General features: G+C 38.3%; 2 protein-coding genes across 3 annotated transcripts in view; one reads left to right on the top strand and one right to left on the bottom strand.

Moving 5' to 3' along the window:
- The first annotated feature begins 941 nt into the window (after positions 1 to 941).
- C16H5orf58 (chromosome 16 C5orf58 homolog) lies at positions 942 to 3001 on the top strand. The gene is made up of 4 exons (XM_086621317.1): positions 942 to 996; positions 1470 to 1552; positions 2365 to 2458; positions 2895 to 3001. Exons 1-4 carry the CDS (start codon positions 942 to 944, stop codon positions 2999 to 3001), a joined length of 339 nt encoding a protein of 112 aa, XP_086477443.1.
- A 725-nt stretch (positions 3002 to 3726) lies between these two features.
- Positions 3727 to 20839, bottom strand: part of LCP2 (lymphocyte cytosolic protein 2) — a 29971-nt gene continuing 12858 nt past the window's right edge. Inside the window, exons 5-21 of one of the 2 annotated variants that reach the window (XM_086621501.1) lie at positions 20489 to 20520; positions 19620 to 19654; positions 18060 to 18258; positions 17199 to 17299; positions 15859 to 15928; positions 15559 to 15642; positions 14726 to 14751; positions 14615 to 14634; positions 14403 to 14507; positions 13460 to 13490; positions 12797 to 12809; positions 11640 to 11760; positions 9309 to 9358; positions 8439 to 8542; positions 7506 to 7583; positions 6267 to 6422; positions 3727 to 5521 (exon numbers count right to left, since the gene is read on the bottom strand). In XM_086621501.1, coding sequence (XP_086477627.1) covers positions 5399 to 5521; positions 6267 to 6422; positions 7506 to 7583; positions 8439 to 8542; positions 9309 to 9358; positions 11640 to 11760; positions 12797 to 12809; positions 13460 to 13490; positions 14403 to 14507; positions 14615 to 14634; positions 14726 to 14751; positions 15559 to 15642; positions 15859 to 15928; positions 17199 to 17299; positions 18060 to 18258; positions 19620 to 19654; positions 20489 to 20520 — 1348 coding nt within the window. In that variant the 3' untranslated portion in view covers positions 3727 to 5398. Of the gene's footprint in view, positions 5522 to 6266; positions 6423 to 7505; positions 7584 to 8438; positions 8543 to 9308; positions 9359 to 11639; positions 11761 to 12796; positions 12810 to 13428; positions 13491 to 14402; positions 14508 to 14614; positions 14635 to 14725; positions 14752 to 15558; positions 15643 to 15858; positions 15929 to 17198; positions 17300 to 18059; positions 18259 to 19619; positions 19655 to 20488; positions 20521 to 20839 lie in introns of both variants that reach the window. The other variant, XM_086621500.1, reaches the window with a different exon arrangement.

The raw sequence follows: 20839 nt of genomic DNA on the forward strand, positions 1-20839 counted from the left end.
CAATAAGCACTCCACAGGCACGGCCTCAAAGGATGCGGGGAAATCACCATCCACCACCCCCCCATTGACACCTCAGTCCTCTCTTTTCCGTTTCCTTTTCACCTCTTGCACCATTTGTGGTTACTTTTGACCTCCCACTCATAAAATCACACCTCCTACAGGGCTTTTGCAACCTACAGATGTTTCATGTGCTGGAAGAGGGACACATTATGGGGCTTTCCTCTCTGAGCAAAGCAGGAGGCAGCGAAGCACAAGGGCTGCCCGTGCACGAGGGTGTGCTCTTCCTCCTGCCTGCATGGGCTGCTGCCTGCCTCTGGCCTTCAAGAGGAGATGGGCCATCCCTGTAGGCTACAGCTGGCAGCAGGGCCTTGGGCACCAGCACCCTGGGAGACGTGAGGCTTTATGTGCCTGGCTGCCGTGGCAGGGTCGGTGCCAATGGGTCTGACTCAGCAAGCGTTCCTGTCCATGGAGCACCCCTGAGAGCGGGAGAGTGCTGTCACCATGGCCTGAGCAATCCGTGAGGCAGCTGCCATCGCTGTGTTTCTGTCTGTGGGCCTGCCAGTGAGGCACTACTGCTTGCTCAGGGCAGCCGCTGGGAACAGGGAAATCCTCAAGCCTGGGGGGGCACCCTCATCCCACGCTTCGTGGTGGCCCGTGCGGACATCAGCGTGGGCGCCCGGCTGGGGAGCTGCTTCATCCAGACCGGTGTGCTGATGCCACCCGCCAGCCTCCCCAAGGGCTTGGCTCGCTGCAGGCTGTTCCTGTGGCCACGCTCCTTTGGCTGCCCTTCTAGCAAAGAGCAGGGTCGTCTTTTGTTTCATTGCACCCTTTCTGAGCTCGCAGTACCAGAGTGAAATAAACTCGTGAGTTTTTGTCTCTTTTCAGTGTTGAAACAGCTTTCCAGTGACGTCATACACTTCAACTTGCCTGAGGGTGTCCTAATGCGTAAGGAGAGAAGAGCGGAGAGAATGGGGGAAGAAAGAGCCGAGGGATCTGGTATTTAATCTCAGCTCTGTTACTGACTAGCAGTTATTCAGCACTTGACTGTTTTTGTGTGTGCTTTAGATTCTTCTTTCATAAATTGATGATAGAAACCAATTGCAATGCCTTTTTAGATCTTTTACAGTTCTCAATTAAAAAAAAATATAATTTTGTTTGAGGAAGTCTTCATCACTCTTACAAATACATTTATTCACTATTACTGTTTCCGTGTTTAACTTCTAAAAAATTTCTGAAACACTGTCTCTAAAAGAAAGTAAAACAAATAAAATTCAAGATGTAAAGAAAACAGATTATTTCCTCAAGAAGGAAAAAACCTTTTCAACCACTTAGACTATACTTTCAAATAACACTAATGAAAACAACGTCTAGCAATTATATTCATCAAATGTTATTATATATTTGAGATGAGATATATACATATATATTATGTATATTACTCCATAGTAATTTGGGGTTTGTCCTTTTAGGATCTTTGACCCTGGCTGATGACCTCAATGCAAGACCAGTGTCTGAAGGGAAGAGAGACTTGGACACAGAATCTGTGTCAAATGTATGTTCAATTTTTTGTCATACTTCTCAAATGTGTTGAGGTGTTCTACATAGTGAGCATTATTAATGTATTACCCAGAGTTTTTCCAGATTTTGTTTTAGAATTTCTGAATTCTAAATAGAGAACTGATAACTATGGTAGAAAACATATGTGCAATTTTCTTTAATATTTTTTCTTAAAAAAAAAATCCTGTAAAGGAGTGTGGTATAAATTTAAAAATTCAAATTATACTTACCTTGAAACAGTTTCTTGTCTTGTCTCCAGACTTTTGATTGTTTTTTTAATTAAATGTTAAAGAGAGGGAATACGCTCTCCAAAATAAGCAAAACCACGTAGATTATACAGACATAAATGTTCCTGAGCAGGTATTAGCAGATTCATTAATATTCAGTGCTAATACTGAGATCGATTTCTTTTATATATGTAAACGTCACAATAGCGCCATCTTGTGGATAACTAAATATTACTGGATGATTAATTTTCATTTAGATTTTACAGGAAAAGTAACGTTGAAAAACACGGAAAAAGTGCTAGTGAGGAGAGGAAAGTTTAGATATGATTAATGTCATTGCTGCTGTTTGTTAAAAAAACAAGGAAAGGAACAGAAAACAAAAATAAACCCAGAGTGTTTAGTAATTGCCTTCAGTAGTTGTAATTTGCCGTAAATAATTATAAAAGCAGGGAAGTTTCAGTTAAAATATTATTTTAGAAAATAAATTTTAAAAAAATCCTAAAGATTATGATTAACTGTGTTAATGAGTTTGTGAATCATATATACACTGCCAGTTATCTTTTGTTTCCATTTCATACAGGAGTTCAAAAGTGCTGCTGACGATGGGCAGTTTGACCTTGAAGCCGCAATTAAAAATGTCAACAAAATGTCCAGTGAGCTGAGGAAACTAAATGGTAATTCCGAGTTCATCATCCTGCTAAACAAGCAGCTGCTTAAGGCATTGTTTAAAAAGTGTGCAGTTGTGAATGGTTTGTGTTTTCTGTGTCATACAACTGGTTTTTCATCTCACGAAACAGTACAGTTGCTCTTTTGTTTTGAAAAATTAATGGAACAGTAGTTACACAGAAATGGAATCATGTTAGCCAACCATGGAAAAAATCTGTTAGGTAGCCAAAGTCATTCCTTTGCAGGAACAGTAATAGTCTCCTAACAGAAATGTTACCAGTGTGCTAATACCCAGCTTTGTTTAGCTGTCTTGAAGTGAACAGAACAAGGCAACCCTTTAAATTTTGGGGAGAACTGATAGATGAACACTTCAAAAAGTCCTATATTGCCATTCACTTAACATCTACCGTGCAATAAACACCATGACGATACCTTGTCTTTCAGTGGAAAGCCAGCTGCTGCTTTGTGACCTTATTTTGAATTTCAACCATCCTGTGAAGGCCAAAGATTTAAGAGAAGCTGAAGAAAAAGCTTGGAGTTCAACGGATTAAGTAATAATATCTATTTTCATGCATCGTCTTCTGTTAATACTGCTTCAATTTGAACTGTAAAATTAGTATGGTTTCCTGCAGTTAGGCTATTGTTATTTGAAATGGAAATATTGTAAGTTATTGATTTTGAGAGGGGTTTTTTAACCCAAATTTCCCAAATTAAGCCCACTAGGGGTGGAGAGACTGATACCATTAATTGGAAAGTTCAGGATACTGGGCATGAAGTTTCTCAGATGTGATTGTCTCCTTTTAAACAAAGACATATTGGAACAATAACAAAAGATTTTGAATTACTTCAAGTCATTGCTCTCTTATCTCAGTTGTGCTGTGGCAAATGGACTGAGAAACAGTCAGCCAAGGAGGAACTGCAACTTGTCATTTGATCTGCCTTCCTCATTCTAAAAACGTTGCTGAGGAAGGGGGCCAAAGAGCAGACTACCTCTGAAAAACCAAAAGTACTTTCGTTCTAGCTTCTATAGTGGCTTTCTAATACATAAAAGAGTTAGTGGTCTAAGTACTCTATCCTGAAATCTTCTTGGCCCAAAATTTGAGTAGCCAGTATTTTTGTGTAGTTCATTGCAGTTAATATTCAGTCATATGTTACTTGTGGACGTGTTCGAATGAGGTGTGCTTTTATTCCTATACCAAATATATTCATCTGAATAATCAAATCAAGATTTATTGGGTTGAAAAAAAATACAGTGTTATAATTTGTTATGCTGGTTTATATTTTATTTCTCTTTCACTAATGATATGATTTAAAACAAATAAAACACAATTCCATAGGATGTATTTCTGGGTTGTCAGACTTCTCAAGGCAGTGTAATGGAATAGAATTACAACCTCCAGCTCACAGAATCAGGGGTAATATGGGCGATGTTGTTCTTAATTTTAGCATTTTTTGAATAACATACATTTTAACTGACTTGTTTCACAAGATTAGTAGTGAGCATTTAAAAAATATTGGGCTAGAAACAGGTTTTGTCAACTGAAGATTTTTTAAAATTTTATTTTTCATCTTTTTTTGGACTCATAGTTGCATGGAAATGAAATTCACTAACTTTGAATTCCAGCTCTCAGCTAAATATATTAGAAATAAAGTTAACATGTACAAAACATATATATTTAAAGTAAAACTTTATGAAATCTGATTATCTTCTCTGATAAGCTATACAGATTACATGGAAGATATTTTTCTGCCTTGAATTTTAGTTCCAGTGGTTCATGTGATATACACACAAATGGCTTCAAAGGAGAAAAAGTGTGACAAAGTCAAACATAATTATCAAACCAAGGTCTCGTCAGAAAACAAAGGTTACTAGAAAACCAAAGCAAAGAGTTGGATCAATCCAGCTTAACAAAGAAGAGGGGAAGACTCTTGATATCGTATGCTTCAGTGGTCCTCAGTTGCAATTTATAATTTAGAACTGAGAATGTTATTGTTTTTCTTGAAAAAATGCAGTAGAACCAGCTAGCAGTTTAGCCTGATTGTGTCTGTCTGCTTTCTGAGATTGGGGTGTGTTCTGCCAATAAAGAATCACATGGTGATAATCTCGTTCATGTGTCTCCTATAAAAAAGTAGTTGCTTAATTTAAAGTCAGAAAGACACAGCTAAAGAGAGGTCTGTGATAAGGGAGGAAAGCTCCCTTTTTCTAGGGGATACATAGTTCCGATTTGTGGGTTAGGACGTGCGGTCAGTGAATCATCAGTGGTCTGGCAGAGAGAACATGATATCTGTAGATACTTTATTTTTCTAGAAAACTGTGAACAAAGACAGTTTCATCGCTGAATGACACAGACACAGATCTTGACAGACAGCTGCATATCCAGGGTTGGGGTTTTTTTGGTATCGGTGAAAGCTGGGTGTCTTTAGGATCCAGGTTGGAGTCCCAGCCTTTTCATAGAAGTGGCCATAGTTAGATTATTGGGAAGTGTGTTGTGGGAAAAAATTGGGCTTTTATTGTCTTTTGTCTACTCCTCGACTTTGACAAGGTTTGGGGCTACTCTGTGTCATGTTAAAGAACATAATTGCTTCTGCAATTCTGATCTGAAAAATAGCTTACTTATTTGTTTTCCTCCTATGAAAGCAGAGACTTGTATTGGTATTTGTTTCTGGGTATTTTCTCTAATTTGACGTGGAAATAATTTCAAGGAGATACGCGTGTGTTGGAAGATAAAAAATTCTGATGTACTGTGTGATTAGTGAACAGTAATAAACACATTGTAGGAAAATCAGATTTATAGAGTACTGCATTTAAGGCATAATTTTAAAATAACTTTGTCTTTTTCCCTTAAAATTAAAAGAATTTTTAATTACTTCATGATTTTAGTTTGCTCTAAAAGGAAATATTCTGAAGTATGTTCCAGTACTATACGTGATCTTCATTAAGGTCTCATTTAAATATGTCCTGCAGCGTATTTTAACATGCACTGGTTTCTTGAACCTCTGTCTTTTCCATCGATCAGAAGAAGAGGTGTTCTTTGGAAGTAATCAATGATATCTGCTACAGAAGAAAAATCCTGTGGGATGGAAAAAAATGAGAAGGCTATGGAAAAAAAATGTCAGGTTTATTAGCAATTACTAACACCAGAAGTTTTTTTTAAACTCTAAATATTTAGCAGTCTTATAAGCTCCAGTAAATACTATCAGATCAGCCGTTTTCATTCCTGCAAAAATCTATAGCTCAGAACCTGTTAATCTAGTATGTGTACAGCCTATTGCAATATTGTATAATTAATTTGTGCACTCTTGGTCTGTTTAATACATGACGTTGTAACTCTGCTTGACATGATGATCATACTGGAAAGTTCAAAAAGTTGACTGATGAGTTCAGAGAGTTCTGACTCGATCAGAACTGCAGTACGTGTGCTGACTGGTCTGCCTGGTGCCAGTGAATCCAATGCAGCACTGCTGGACGTAAGTAAACCAGCAGTCTGGGAGCAAAGCAGGAGAGCTGGCAGATACAGATTTGCTCTCAACTGTATATTTTCCTTCTCTGGTATCTTAGTGGTAAACAAACATTCCCTAACCAGGCATATGGATTTCTGATAGCTGTGTTCTAAGGCTGTCCCTTCATTCCCTGAGTACAAACAGAAGAATCTGATTTTACTTCGAGCAGTAATACATTCTATCAGGAATAACTGTGAGACAATAAGCAGAGTTATACTGGAGTAGAGCAGCTGCCAGGTTGAGTGGCCTGACACTTAGGAATGAGACAGGAGATACCTTAGGATGAAGGGAAGTAGTGTGAAAAATATGTAATACCTCTCTTCCTTTTAAGCCGGTTCCTAACAAATATATATGATTTTGCTCCTGGTAACGAATCTGGATGTTGTATACTTTATCTCTGTACAACACCATCAGTACATATGGATGAGTAGCAGTTTTTCTTGAGCTGTCTCTTACCAAGAAAGTTCCATCCTGAAAGATGAAAAAATGAAAGATGACAAATAAAGGTCTCTTCTGGGTTTGATCAGCACAACAACCTTAACTAGAGTGCTCATGCTTTTAAGTGTTTTTTCTTTCTGAAATCTTTTTCCTTCTGGTAAGAGAAACTGCAGAATTAAAGAGCTTAGGTCATTTCTCAAATGTTTTGTCTTTCAATTTGCTTCTTAAAACTTTCCTGTCTAACACAAATGCATGTTTTTAGGGAAGGGGGGACAGGTGTCCTATGAAGGAGAGATTCCATTAAAGGAGGGAGTAAAATATCAAAGGCCAAACCTCATGTCACTTTAACCAGAATGGAAGTTCCTTCCTGATAAATGCCAATCAAGATTCCTATGTGATCTATTTACAGACAGCTTAAAATAATGATAGTGTCTGTGTAATTCTGGTGAAGGCTGTGATGGTCTCTCTCTCTCTCTCTGCTTTTCTTCATTTCAGCTCTGTTTTAACAAAGTCTTCCATTGAAACACGCTTTCTTAAAGGAATTGATCGTGATCTCATAAGCTGGACCTTAGTACAAGTCACTGAAATGCTGTACATGTCATCGTCAGCTCACTGCATGCGCTGTGAAGCATCATAAACAGATTTCCTACAGTGACAGGATACGATCTGGTTTACCTCCACATGCCCAGTTAAGCCTGGGTTTCATCTGTTTGAATCTGTACTTCGTTTTGCTGGTAAATATGGCCTAGAAAAGGGTGGGATTCATCTCATCTAATTCAAGCTATCTCAAACTTGGAATTTGCAGCAAATTCCTCACTGGTGACAGAAAACTATCTCCAGAGAACAAGTCACTCCTCCTAAGAGAGGGGAGGTGAAGCTGCTTTCTGGAGACACACAATTTGTTCTCTTGGACTATGGAAAACAGGAGCCTTCATGGCTGGTTTAGACTAGATGTGTAACTTTTATGTGGGTAAAGATATTCTAAGAGAATCTCTCACTCTGAGTATCTATACTGGGGCTATAACCTTACCATGTTGTGTACCTTCACTCTCCCCATATGGCTGCAAGAACACGTGGCTAGGTGATGGAGAGAATCACCAAGGATTTGAAGAGTACCTTGTTTATTTTTCGAAGAGCTGCTTCTGCCTCTGGCCGGCTAACATAAGCAACATACCATTCGTCATTTAGTGAGTCCTGTGGTTTTTGTGAGAGAGGATGAAGAAGAAAGTCAGCTGTCAATGAATTAGCTTGTGATGTTAACAACATGCAGATGAGTAGAGAGAAATTTGAATGTGGGGGATATTGGGGTTTATGTACAGAATCTCTGCAGGTATGGGCTTCAGGGATCATACTGGTATATACTACTGTATGGTAAGTGGCACTAAATGATTTTAAAACTATTTGCTCACTTTGATAAATTTGAAAATATTACAGGCCTAGCTATAATATGTCTGCAAGTAAGCTAAGAAAATGGATATTTCCAAATATTTTCAGTGAAAGATAGATTTTAAGTGACACTTTCTCTTTTGTCTGCCTGGAACACTAGCGTTCTTTGCCTTCATTTCTCTGTTGTTTTTGTTTTCTAATTATTTTACTTCATTTTTTATTTTTTAGCTATCATCTGAGATAATAATGCAGACTTCCTGTGAACATACCATGTGTGGTTGCCCAGCAGCGTTATCACCAGGAGTGGTTTACTCTGAACTTCTCATATTTAAAGAAACATGAAACAAAAATGCACTTGAAGGGTATGAATTCTTTACTCACCGGGTTTTGTGAAGAACTGAATATGTAATGCTAGTTGAAGGCAATTGTGCAAAACAAGTAATCCAGCAAACAAATATTTCTCTTATTTGGTTTTACTGGGTTTTGCTATTGTTGTTTTTCTTGGTGAAGATAAAATAAGGCACTAATGTTTGACACAGAAAAGGAAACTGAAAGAACCTACTAACTTCCTGGCAGTGACTACTAACTAGAAAAACAACTTTGAAAAATGGTTACTTTTGAAATCATAAAATTTGCTGTGTTTAGCAGTCAATGTTTTTGTACCTCGGCTTCCTCCATGTTTGTTTGGTGAACAGTGTGTCTGCTAGGAATTGGCAATGGAGGTCTTAGGTCAGCTGTGCCTCTTGAAGGAGATCTGCTGTTGTTGCCTTCAAAGGTATAAAAGTAGAGAAAATGTTAAAACCAGGAAAATAATTTCTTCTGTGGAGTGTCTACATGGTGTAGAATCTTGATTTTGTGAGGCATGAATAATTTACATCACTCTAATATTTTGAATTGATTTTTAAATCAGGTTTAGGCTACTGTACGAGAGCCAGGCTCTTTACATAAACTCATCCTTGGTGCACAGGGATTTAACTGAACTCTTGCAGTTCAGGTTTCCTTAACATCAGATGAACTTGAAATACAGGTTACATCTTTTTAGCTCTTGTACCACAGTTACTCAGTTGAGAGCATCTCCAGTTTCTCTAGAGACAGTTAGAAGTAATGATGTCTCTCTACATTCCTTGCCTTCATAGCATGTAGAAGCTAAAAAATGGCAGCTGTTCCCATATGTGAAAAATTATTTGCAAAGCAAATGATCGCTAAACTTCCTTTATTTTTTACCTGTTATTGCAAGATTAATGTGCAGCGTATTTCACATGGAAAGTAGCATTAGCTACGTTGAAAAAGGTACTTATATGAAGTATTGACAATGGTTCAACTAGGCAGTAAGCCCAAACTTCCTGGGAGAAAAACATCTTAGATTCAGACTAAGGAAATTACACAAGATGCCTTTCGGAACTTGATGGTTTTCTGTTCACAGTCCAACCGGAAACATCCATTAAAAAAAAGAGATTAGATTAACTGTGCTGAAACCACCTTTCAACCCTCAGTCATTTTTGTACAAAAGATGCAGGAATGCAGGGTACAAACCTAGATGTAAGCGTGGCGGCAGTGAGCCACTTGAAGACAGGTGTCTAGCACTGTTTAAAAAAAAAAAAAAAAGAAGAAAAGAAGAAAGTAGTCAATATAAATACAACATTGTATATATAGCATTTCTGTGCTCTAAAGAATTGATCTGATATTTTTGCCTCTTTTACAGAATGTAAGATCCTCTTGAAATCTATGAAGGCTGAGGATAGCCTTCTCCTTTTTGTTTTTCTTTCCTTCCTTTTATGGAAGTAGATCCACCATTAAGTTTACTTGAAGCTCTGGGAATAAGGTAGAGGGAATCAGTAATGGGCCACCAAGACTTCTGTATCAGGATCAGAAACTGCTTCAGCTTGTGGGGTTTTCGCAGAGAATGCCTACTTTATTCCCCTAAAGCAGGAGGCGCAGGCAATAGCTTGCTAGGTGTTTCTTTCTGTGGGGGGTTCCACTTAGAGAGTCTTCTGTTTTGGTGGCTTCTTTAGCATTGTTGGTGAAAACACAGTTTCTCATCATTAATGTTGCAACTAGAGATGTGGAGCTACTGGAAAGAGTCTAGTGAAGGTCCTGTAACATGATGAGGAACTGGAGCATTTCGTGTGAGGAAAGGCTGAGGGAGCTGGGACAGTTTAGCCTGGAAAAGAGAAGTCTTGGGAGGGATTGTATTAATGTATATAAATACCTGAAGGGAGAGACGGGCTCTTTTCAGTGGTGCCCAGTGACAGGACCAGAGGCAGTGGGCACAAACTGAAACACAGGAGGTTCCCTCTGAACATCAGGAAACACTGTTTTACTATGAGGACGACGGAGCACTGGAGCAGGTTGCTGAGAAAGATTGTGAAATCTCTGTTCTTGGAGATATTCGAAGGCCATCTGGACATGGTGCTGGGCAGCCTGCTCTAGGTCACCCTGCTTAAGCAGGGGGGTTTGGACCAGATGATGTCCAGAGGTCCCTGCCAACCTCAGCCATTCTGTGATTCTGTGGGCTATGAGCTGACAGTGGCACAGAGCTCATACCCACAGCACCATAACACTTCCGTGTGCCTGTGCTTAATTTACTTTCCCTCCTGTGTTCATTCATCTGCTGTTTGTTTGAAAATCTACAATTTCTTTTTATGGCCTGATCCTCGCATGTACATCCAAAAATTCTTAAAATGAGGAGTCCTAAGCTTCAGGGTTTTTTTTCTTTTTTTTTTCTTCACCTAGTTGAGAGCAAACTGCCTGCATGCTTTTCCTTTACAGATCATATTTCTCTTTTACTTAAATAAACTGTACAGAAAGCTCTGGGATGAACACCCTCATTATGTTTGCAGAGCAAAAACACCCTATCATGATGTGATTGGTGGGTGAGGTTCATCAGCCATAATGGGGGCCTTTGCTATAGCAAAATTTGGCAACACTGAATACGAGCAGAAGTGTTCATCACAGGAAAAGTTCAGATCTGCATATGACCTTGCTATTGCTACTGCAATATTGGTTCTACTTGGGTGTCAGCAGTTCCAGAGGATGATGGTAAATGGAAGGAATTTCATCAAAGAGCCATTAAAAACATAGAGAAATTAGAAAATGTACTTCAGACTTAGACTCAAGGAGCCCACTCTAACTCATCAAAGGCTAAGTCTGTTGCACACTACATCAGAAATCAAAATTTAATTAAATGCTCTTCCGTCTAGCAAATGAAGATATAACAGTCTCATATTTGGAAGTTGAAGCTAGAAATCATAGTTGAAGCAAGGTTCACAATTTTAAATAGGAATGATTAACCATTAGAGTAAAATTTAGTAAAAGGGTGGTGAAATTCTTTCAGATTCCACTCTAGACACTAAGGTTGTGGGTTTTTTTCAGTTTTGAGGCAGTTAGTAGTCGCAGCTCTAGCACTTAGGCTCCTAGAGTGTGCAGAATCCTTTTAAAGAAGGACCTCTTTGACTTGCATAGCTTTGGAAAACCTGCAGGTTTTCCCTTACGAAAAGGGCTTGGCATTCTTATGGATCTCACGGGAAATGGGAGAGGTGTCTCAAGAATGGAAGCATTGTGCTGTACAGGCCCTAAAATACTTCATTGGCATAAGCCTGAGAGATAGGATTTTTTTCCTGGTTGCCTGATGTACGCTGTCTGCTTCACTGAATACAGAGCTTCAATCGTATTAAAAATTCTCCTTAGTGGTAGGAACAACACAAACTAGCGGAGGCAAGGGAATAGCCTTGAAAATAATGTACTACTTAAAGTAGTTACCGTGTGTTCACCTGAGAACCCCGTAGCCACATGTATACTATTATTTGCTAAATTGCAAAGAGATTGAGATTCAGAAGGAATGACACAATAATGGGTGAAACAAACCTTTCTGGACCAGGCATACTGTTGGATCCTGGCTTAGGTGGAGGCTTGACAGATTTGGATGGGAATGTATTGGAGCTGTATGGGGGCAAAGATAGCTGTGGCACTGGTCTTTGGAGTGTGGCTGTGGAGAGGAAGAGAAGGAACCTTAAAACTTATTTGAGACATTCTTAAATTAGGTAGAATGAAGAAATTCTGTCACATTACTACTGTTTAACTGGATAAACATAATGGAGTAAACTTCTATAAAAAGTTCTTGATATGTTAGCTACAGATTGAAACTCATATGGTCAACTGAGAACTTAAGTATTAAAATGAAAAATGAACTGGAACAGGCTTGAGCAATGTGTACATTTTGTAAGTTCTATTTTAAATAATCCACAATTTAGATACCCCAACTGCTGCAGAGCTGAAGGTGGTACGTAACCATGTGTTCTCTGTTATGTTGCTTCTAAATAGTGTACTTGAGGTTACCTTTTTGAACTTCATTCCTTTGTGAAATTTCTCCCATATCACCATAAACAACAGCATAAAATAAAACATTTTCTTTCTGCAGTGTCCTCAGACCTCAACTACTGGTAAGAGGGGAGCAGACTAACTGTGCTCTGCACAACTTAAATACCCCTGTTCTTTATGGAGTCTTAGAAGCAGTGATCAGTCCTAGAGACTTAGCCAAATGTTCTGCTTCTGTTATGGCATCACTTTACCAACTTACTTAATTTTACAGGATTCTGAAGTAATTTATAAATACTGTTATTTCATGAAACAATTTCTGCTTCTGTTCTTTAGAGTAAAAGACATCACACAGAAGACAAGTACCAACAGGGTTTGACCGAACATTTTGTTGGAAACTGGGAAGATACCAGCTGCTTGATGCTGTGTGCAGATCACATATCTCTAAAGTGTAATGTGTTTCAAAACAAGAAATCCTGCTGCTTCCAACTGGCTGACTGAAGGAAGCTATTAACTATTAATTTCCTGTGTTTTGCAGCTTTGATATATAAATCTGCATCAGGTACTTTATAAGCGTTCTACAACCTGTCGAGATAGCACCTGACTTTTTGAAATGGCTCTAAAGAAACAACTCTGTGATATTTTTTTTTTTAGAACTAAGACAAAGAAAGACTTTAAGTTTTGAAAATAACTGTAGAAATACTTACTCTCGTCTTCTTCCTAGGGAGCCAAAAGAAAATAAACATTAGCGACATATTATAGCACAGTTCTTAGGAATATTTTACAAAACAAAAGTCTGGAAGTTAGTGACTTTGAGTATACAAAGACTTTAATATCTATACTGTTACTTTCATCTAAAATGCTGGGGTTTGTGTCTTTATGCAACACCAAATAATTTTTTAAGTTCCCGCATTAAGGTGCAAGTATTATTTACAAAAAGCTGTGAAGCAGATGTCCCATAATGGATCTTGACCCAAAGTAGTCAGAAACTCTCAGCAAATGTGAACTTTCCTCATTGCTTCAGTAAGTGTAGGCTCTCAGAGTTATTTGAAGGTGAAATCCTTAGGTCAGCTTAAGCGAAAAAAAAACCAAAAACTCAAAGCTGGTGTCAGCAAAATCACTTCTTCCCTGTCATAAAAAATTCTGGCTTTATTTTTGCTTTTATCTAAGATAAAGTACTCAGGGAATAAACTGAGCTTGACATACAATAACTGTTCAAAAACAAATCAAGATTCATCAGTATTCTTTATGACTGAATAATGAATACTGGCTGAAAAAGTTTACCTTTTTCAGAATTATTAATTTATACAGGTACTTCATTTTACTGTAGTCCCTACACCTTTAAATATTTGCTTTGAGAGTACACTTACTTCATTTTTTTTGTGCGGTGGCCAACTCTGCCTGAAATTAAACAGAGAAAACAGAATGTGAATCACAGAGGGAATATTACTTATTCATTTTGTGTTCATTAAGCCATATTTTCAGCTAAGACATGAATTTATAGTAAGTTTTACAGATCTGATGAATGCAGAAACATTTTTTTTCCTCATAAAAACATCTAAGATTCTAATTTTCAGCCATAGTCTAAGACATTATGCTGGTCTTTAGCCCATCTTGTATCTATCAACATAGAAATTGTTTGGTGAATAGATTTTAAGATTAGAGCTTGAAATGGGTTTTCACAATGATGAAACATTAGACTTCAAGTCTTGAACTCATTTTTAGCGCTTAGCAACACTGCTGGAGCACATGATAAGCCTTCCAGTCTTTGTTTCTCTGATAAATTATCCTGGCTGATTAGCAGATGTCAGTTACTTTCTTGTTTTAAGATCAGTCACACTGTTCAGCCCACAAGTTATCTAGAAAACGCTAGAGAATGATCTAGATCTGCTAGAGAATGCTGTTTGCTATTAAGTTTTGCAGACTATTAAGATCAATAGAAGGAAAGTAAAGCTTTCTTTTTCTAATATCCTAAAAAAAATAGTAATAGGACTCATGAAAGAATCTTCCCTAGAGAAAGAATTTGATCTAGTGGAAAAAATGTAGGTCATATATTTCTTTGTACCGCTTGGAAGTGAGCCATGCCCTATGTAATGGCTGTTTGAGATACGACTGGAGAGACACCTTTTTCTGCATTCACACTTTTCTGTAGCTTACAGCACATCCCATGCATATTCATAAAGCAAAACTTTGCTATCTGCAGACACTACTGTCACACAGTAGCAGTAAATTATACTATCCGGTGTTGCTTGTCCATATTTTTGTTAAATGTGATTTATACTGTCATTAAATTTTGATTAAATGAACACTTACTTTGCAGGAGTTTGCTTCCTTAGAGGAGATGGATTGCCTCTTTCGTATCTGTCACTTGGTGGCACAGGAGGTTTTGGCATCATTGCCAGTTGTTCCCCCAGGGATCTACAGCAGGAGCAAGATAATGAAATAAAGGTAAAAAAGCTGCTTATTATGAAATAGCTGGGTAATACTGGCATTGAGAGTCTCATTTCCAGAGGCAAAACTCTTACCTTAGCTGCGAAGTCAGAGGCTGTAAGACAACAAGGAGTAGTTAGGAGAATGTGTAAGTGTATCAATATAGGTGAAAAACATCAATAAACACCAAACAAGAAAGGCTTTACCTTTTCCGGCAGGCCTGGCTTCCTTCCTGAAAATAGTAAAAGCTTATATTTAGAAAAAGGAAATTTCAAGTTACTTAATTAAACTTTCTATGAAACAAACAAGTTTTGAATGTCGTTGAAAGTGAATTTCGCAAATTGAAGCACTCAGCCTCCTGAGATGAAAGCCAGAAAAATATTTTGGCTTTGCAGGAGATGGCAAAACTGCAATATCTCTTATTAAAGGAAAATTAAAAAAATTTTCTAAGTGGCATGTTTTACAATCATATTTTCTGTCATTCATCTTTGAATTACTCAATATTTTTATGTCATTATGTACCAGATAAAAGTGTTTAGGTAATAAATAAAAGTCATAGCGTAGTCTCTTTAGATTCTCTGTAAAATATCGTTTTCAAGTCTGAAAAAAATGCCTTTTTTTCTGTTTGTTTGTTTGTTTTTTTCACTCCTCAGCATTCTTTTAAGTCTAGGTGCCAAATTGCATATAGTGGTGTATGCAGAGTTTCATTAGCTTTGCATGCAAAAGTTACTTCCTTTTTTAACCTACTAAATATTACCTTCCTCATTCACTTAAATATTACCTCAGACCTTTATTGCACAGAGATTTCATAACGTCTTTCTGTTCAACTAGTCCTAGCCTAGGGTTGCCACTTTCTAGATAAAATGTCTCTCACTTTCTAAGTACTGCTCACGTTATTTGTTCAGACACAGATCGTCTTGTACATGGTTGGAGTATGGTACGTTTGGTTGAGCGTTGCTCTTTTGCATGAGTGATACTCAAACTGATAATTTTGAATAATTAAAAAAACCCATTGATATTAGCGTAAGCAAATGCTGACCTGATACTGGGCTTTCTCTTTCAAATGGTGGAGCGAGGCGATCCAGTGGGGGTTTTGTGCTTCTGTCTATAGAAGGAGCTGGGGCTAAAGACAAAAGCTGTGTAAGATAATTTGCTGGTATAGGTCAGTATATATTTTGCATAGCCATTAACTGGTGTTACTTCTTGGAATAACAAGTGAGAGTGAGGCATCTGTACAAGTACTACTGGAAGAGAATGGAACTGAGGAAATACAGGCAGAAGTGAAGTGCTGTATAGTCTGTGGGAAAATCTTTACAAAGAGAAAAACAGCTGTACTTACGCTTCAAAGGCTTGATATTTCTGTCTCTACTCAAGTCGTTGTTGCTTGGTGGAGGAGGAAAAGCTGGCAGCTAAAACAAATATTTTATGTGTGGTCAAAATGTGTCTTCACCTTTCTATTTTAATTTTAGTGTGTTAACCCCACCACACCACATCTGCCAATCTTTGTCTGGTACTGCACGAGGAATAGGTGTCTGCTCAACGCAGGAAGGATAGGAACCATTGACACTCCTGAAAAATGACCTACTTACCTGGGGTTTTTGTTAGATGCAGAATTGCCTCCGTCTGCTTCATCTCACAAGGAATATTCTAGTGGGATGTTATCTTTGGGGAGGGCATGAGTATTGTCAAAGGAAAGAAACAGGAGCTTCAACAACGCTGTTGTGTCTTTGCCTCTTTAGTGCAGCAGGTGTTAGTTTTGAAAACTGGTATTGAAATTAGTGGATGTAAATTCAAAGTTGAGAAATTTGTATTAAGACTGTGTTACTGACTGTTGCTGACTGAGGCAGGGGGAACTGGACTGTTCTTTGTTACTGGGAGACCTGGGGTCACACAGCATTGTATTGACAGCAGCTGCCAAGGATGTTTACGTCCAAACCTAGATTTCTCTAGACAAATGCCTTCCAACGTTCGTTCTTATTCCAAAAAAAAATAGAGCAGCAATTTAGGACAGCAGTCTTGAGAACTCATGATACCTGAGCCCTGTGTGTTTTATTTACATGAGCTGCGACACTGAGTCAGACCAAAAATCCCTCTATCACATCCTAAAATTACCTTTACTTGTGTACATAGGTAGGTCTAATGTACATCTGTTCTGGCATACAGTGACCCTGTAGTACCTGTTGTAAACAGCCCAGTAGCTTTCGGTTTTGAAGTATTCACTGGACCAAAATAAAGGAAAAAAATCTAGTCATCAGGGTTCTCATCATACAGCCTTTTATACTTTTATGTGGTCTCAATTCAATTGGATGATTGCTGGAAGTGTAGCTTGGAAAGACTTAGCCTGTTTTTTTTTTTTTACAAATATCAATAAGAAAGAAAGAAGGATCTATTATAAATCCATAATTTATATGGGACAAGCATTCACAAGTAGGGACAAATTTCCAGTGTAAGAAACAGCCAAGTAGTGTGAAATAATTTAATATATTCATCCCATGAATTTCAATTTTTCCATGAAAAAATGGCCACCCTGTAACAGAGTTCAAATCTATTTGGACGGCTGAAATTCTTCCTCTACAAACACTGCCTGAAAAAACGGCACTACGCTTGGACTAAGTCAACTAAGAAGGTACTGGCAAAGGAAATATGTGAAATGGGTGAAATATTAAGAAAGAAACATACAGAAGCACCTCTTCCCCCAAATGAGGCTGGTACTGGGGATGGGCCAGGTCGCTGGGGTGGTACTGGAGGCTGATGTGATGATCTAGTTGTTGGAGGTCTGTCTAAAGAAGACAAAAATCCCAAGCTAAACAACTACACAAAGAGTTTCATTATTTTGTTCTCCTGAGATCTTTATGAAAAAAAGCTCTTGCAATAACCTGCATTCTTAAGTTAATACATCATAAAGACATTGCTTTGGCATATCATGGAGAGTTGCTTTACGATCAGTGTTGTTTGGGAGTTACAGGCTCACCTGTCCCCTTGGTGGTGAGGTGACTCCACCTGCTAGGCTGTTCCCACACCATTTATTTAATTCACCGGAGTGCAGTGACTGTGAAACAGCGGCCAGTCTCACTGGCAGGTTTGTGCTCCGGTGTTTGACTCCACAACTGCAGGCTGCTGCAGAATCAGACATCAAATGTGACAGGCAGAGAAAACTTACCTCTTTTTTCCCAATTTTCACAAGAGTTTTTTGCCACTGTCATGACAACTTGCTCTGTTCAAGGTTGCACTACTTAAGCTAGTACAGTACGCACATATGTTTAATTTTGTGCGAATTCAAACCAAAGGTCAAATAATGCTCCCATCACACAAAACTGATCTTTAATCCAACAGAGCTTGTCTGAAGTAGAAAATTTAGCTTTAAAAGTCACCAAGCCACTGAGATGTGGTAAGTCTGTGTCACTAGATCTGGTTGATGAACTACACTGCTACTTCAAGGAAAAATCTTCTTTATCCATTACCAGCCACCTAAAATGTGACTGCTAATGTGTGAAGATATAATTTACAAACTGTGAATAACAGTTAATTTTTAGTAGTTACCTATGTAATCTGTGTTGTTTGCAAGTGACTTGGCAGGAAATATGACATTGTGGTGTGCTTCATCATTATTGGATGGAGGTGGCTCATAGCCATCACTGTCATGTTCTGCTTCCTCAGGTTCTTCTGTTGGTGATTCATAGTCAGCCTCATCTTCCTTTTCCTGATCATCATCAGGGCTTTCATAGTCATCATCTTCATCCTGGCAAATGTACATAAAAGACAGATGCTGTAACAGGATACTGAACGCTGCAGTGCAATTTCCTTGTGGCCTTTCACTGTGGTGTTTTTCACTCTGGATAATGCTAAGTTTTTACAACCAGTTTGAGTGAAAAATTTCTCAGTTGAAATAAAATGGGGAAAGGAGGCAGCATTTTATGAATGCGTACAGCACTCAACAGCTTAAGTAAGGAAATGAATATCATTTTATAGCAGTAACTGCAGTGGAAGGTTAAGATAAGGTGATAGCTTACTGAAATGCACAGTGCTTTTGTTTTTGGTAACAGATGAGGCACCAGCAAACAATTCAGTGCTTCCTAGAAACACATTGGAGCAGCAAGGGATGCCTGGTGATATTCATTCTTACTTAATAGCATGTACCCTACAGCCTGCAACTCAACTTTTAAAAAATGCTTCTGAAAAAATTAGGTCTTTGATGTCGGTCTTGGTGCCCTCCACTGACCAGAACCAAAACAGCTTCATGCAACTTACAGGACCTGATAAGATCACAGTGAAAATATGGTAGTGGTCATTGCGCACATCTTCTGTGCAATCTGCCACAGCTTGCAAGAAAAAGAATGTTCAATTTCTTTTTGATATCTTGGCTGAAAGTTCTGCCTAGCTCTACATGGACATAGAGCTCAGGTGCTCTACAGGTGATTACTTGTACCTTTTGTGCTTCAAAACAGCAGCAAATCTCCTGCAGACTTAGTAGCAAGTGGTTTTTAAAAATCCTTCTCCATTTTTTGCAAAAAAAAACATTGGCTTTGTTCAATGTAAGAGATCTTCATAAGACTCTGCACCAGCCAGCTTATTCATTTAGCTAGCTGAGTTGTGTATGCTTCATCTAATGATGTTTACCAGTGCATTTTCTATGCCAAAAGGCAAAAGGAACTTTTTTATAGTCTAGCTGGCTTCAAAAAATCAGATTCTTCAACAAAACAACTCTAGAGAATAAAATGGCAAGACTTTGCCATCGAATAACATAGCAACCTTTCCTTTACCTGCCGCCTCTTTTAAGAGCTTGAAATAGGTATATAAAATTCAGCTAAGATTCTGTGGAGACCTGGTCCTGGGCTGTGAGCTTCTACTTGAACCAGTGGCATGGGACTGCCGTTCTGAAGCTGTGCCATGCATTGCCAGGGGAGACTCTTTTCTCGGTGAAGAAATCTGTATGCAGCTACTTCAATCATTGATGGTCCTGCTTCTCTTTCTCCTCATCCTAACACTCCCTGCCATTGCTCACTCCATCCGTGCTGTCCCAAGTAGATAATGCCAGAAATTATAGACCTTACAGAAGAAGTAATCCGTTCAACCAGTAGGTTTGTTAATCCTGATACTCACAAATGAAGACCAGCCACCGTCTTCTTGGTTGTATCCTGCATAAAGAAGCATAACCACAGGCTCCTCAGCATGGGCAACTTTAAACCATCAAGATGTAACTTGTCAAAAAGGACACAGCAAATCCCAGATCAGTTCTAAACCACAATACTATGGCACAAGATCAAGGTAGGTCTTTCAAAGGCAGGCAGGAAGCCATGAAAGGTGCTACAAATAACATTCTGATTCAAAACTAAAGAGTGTAGCAATCCTTGTGTGAGATGAAATATGTGCGGTCACTTCACATTTGTCCTACGCTTCCAGTTTTAAATATAATTTGAAGTGGAATGATTTCAGAATGAGCACAGACTTCTTATCTCTTTGTTCAATACTATTTTAGCTTTCATATCAAAAGGTTTCTTAATTTCAGTAGGACTGGGGGAACATAGTAGCTTGCAAAAGTTTTAAATGCTTGTGGCCTATTAAGAAAATAATTTAAATAAAAACTCAGAACACAGCAGAAATCTAGAAGGTTACCTCTCTAATAGAGGGTGCTACTAGGAGTAGGGGCAGGGAGCAGAGGCGTTGGAACAGAAATATATAAGCACTGATACTATGTGTTGGGTTAAAGAAAGGCAGTTTGGGGATGCTCATGTACATGTCTCTGCTCTTGCCTTTCTTCACCATCTTTTCTATTTTAAACGTTTTTTCTTTCTTGTTCTTATTTGTAACTCTCTTTATTCTTTTTGCAACTTCTTTGTGCTCTCATCTTTTCCTATTTGTTGTTTTGGGTTCCCTGCAACCCTTTACTCTGCCCTGCAAGTATTAACTTATTATTTTAGTATTTTTCAATACCTTCTGTTGTTAGACACTATCTGCCAGTACACACTTACCTGGATTTTCAGGACATTTTTGTGTTTGGGCCCTACAACAAAGATACAAACAAATAAATTCCTTTCATTTGCAGTTCTTAAATGTTTGAAGCATTCTAAAATCTATTGTGAATAAAGGTTATAGCTTTAACAGTAGAATGAAGTTCATATAGATGAGTTTAACTCTGCCCCAAATGCCAAAAACTCCTACTTCATATTTCACATACAGGATCCTAATGTAATCTAAACTGGCTTGAAAAAAATTCAAGTCAGTGAGGTCGATTGTTTAGAAAGGAGGGGACTCAGTAACTTAATTTACTGGAGGCCAGTCCTGAAAACAGAAACTTTACTGTTTCCATTCAATCTGCTGAA

The sequence above is a fragment of the Tauraco erythrolophus genome, chromosome 16 (assembly GCF_009769465.1).
Source record: "Tauraco erythrolophus isolate bTauEry1 chromosome 16, bTauEry1.pri, whole genome shotgun sequence".
Lineage (NCBI taxonomy): Eukaryota > Metazoa > Chordata > Aves > Musophagiformes > Musophagidae > Tauraco > Tauraco erythrolophus.

What these genes read in the sequence shown, in the direction of transcription:
- C16H5orf58 (XM_086621317.1), top strand. Translation starts at nt 942, where the DNA reads ATGCGTAAGGAGAGAAGAGCGGAGAGAATGGGGGAAGAAAGAGCCGAG. An exon ending in AGAAAGAGCCGAGGGATCTG is followed by an intron (nt 997 to 1,469) that starts GTATTTAATCTC and finishes TTGTCCTTTTAG; the next exon opens with GATCTTTGACCCTGGCTGAT. An exon ending in TGAGCTGAGGAAACTAAATG is followed by an intron (nt 2,459 to 2,894) that starts GTAATTCCGAGT and finishes CTTGTCTTTCAG; the next exon opens with TGGAAAGCCAGCTGCTGCTT.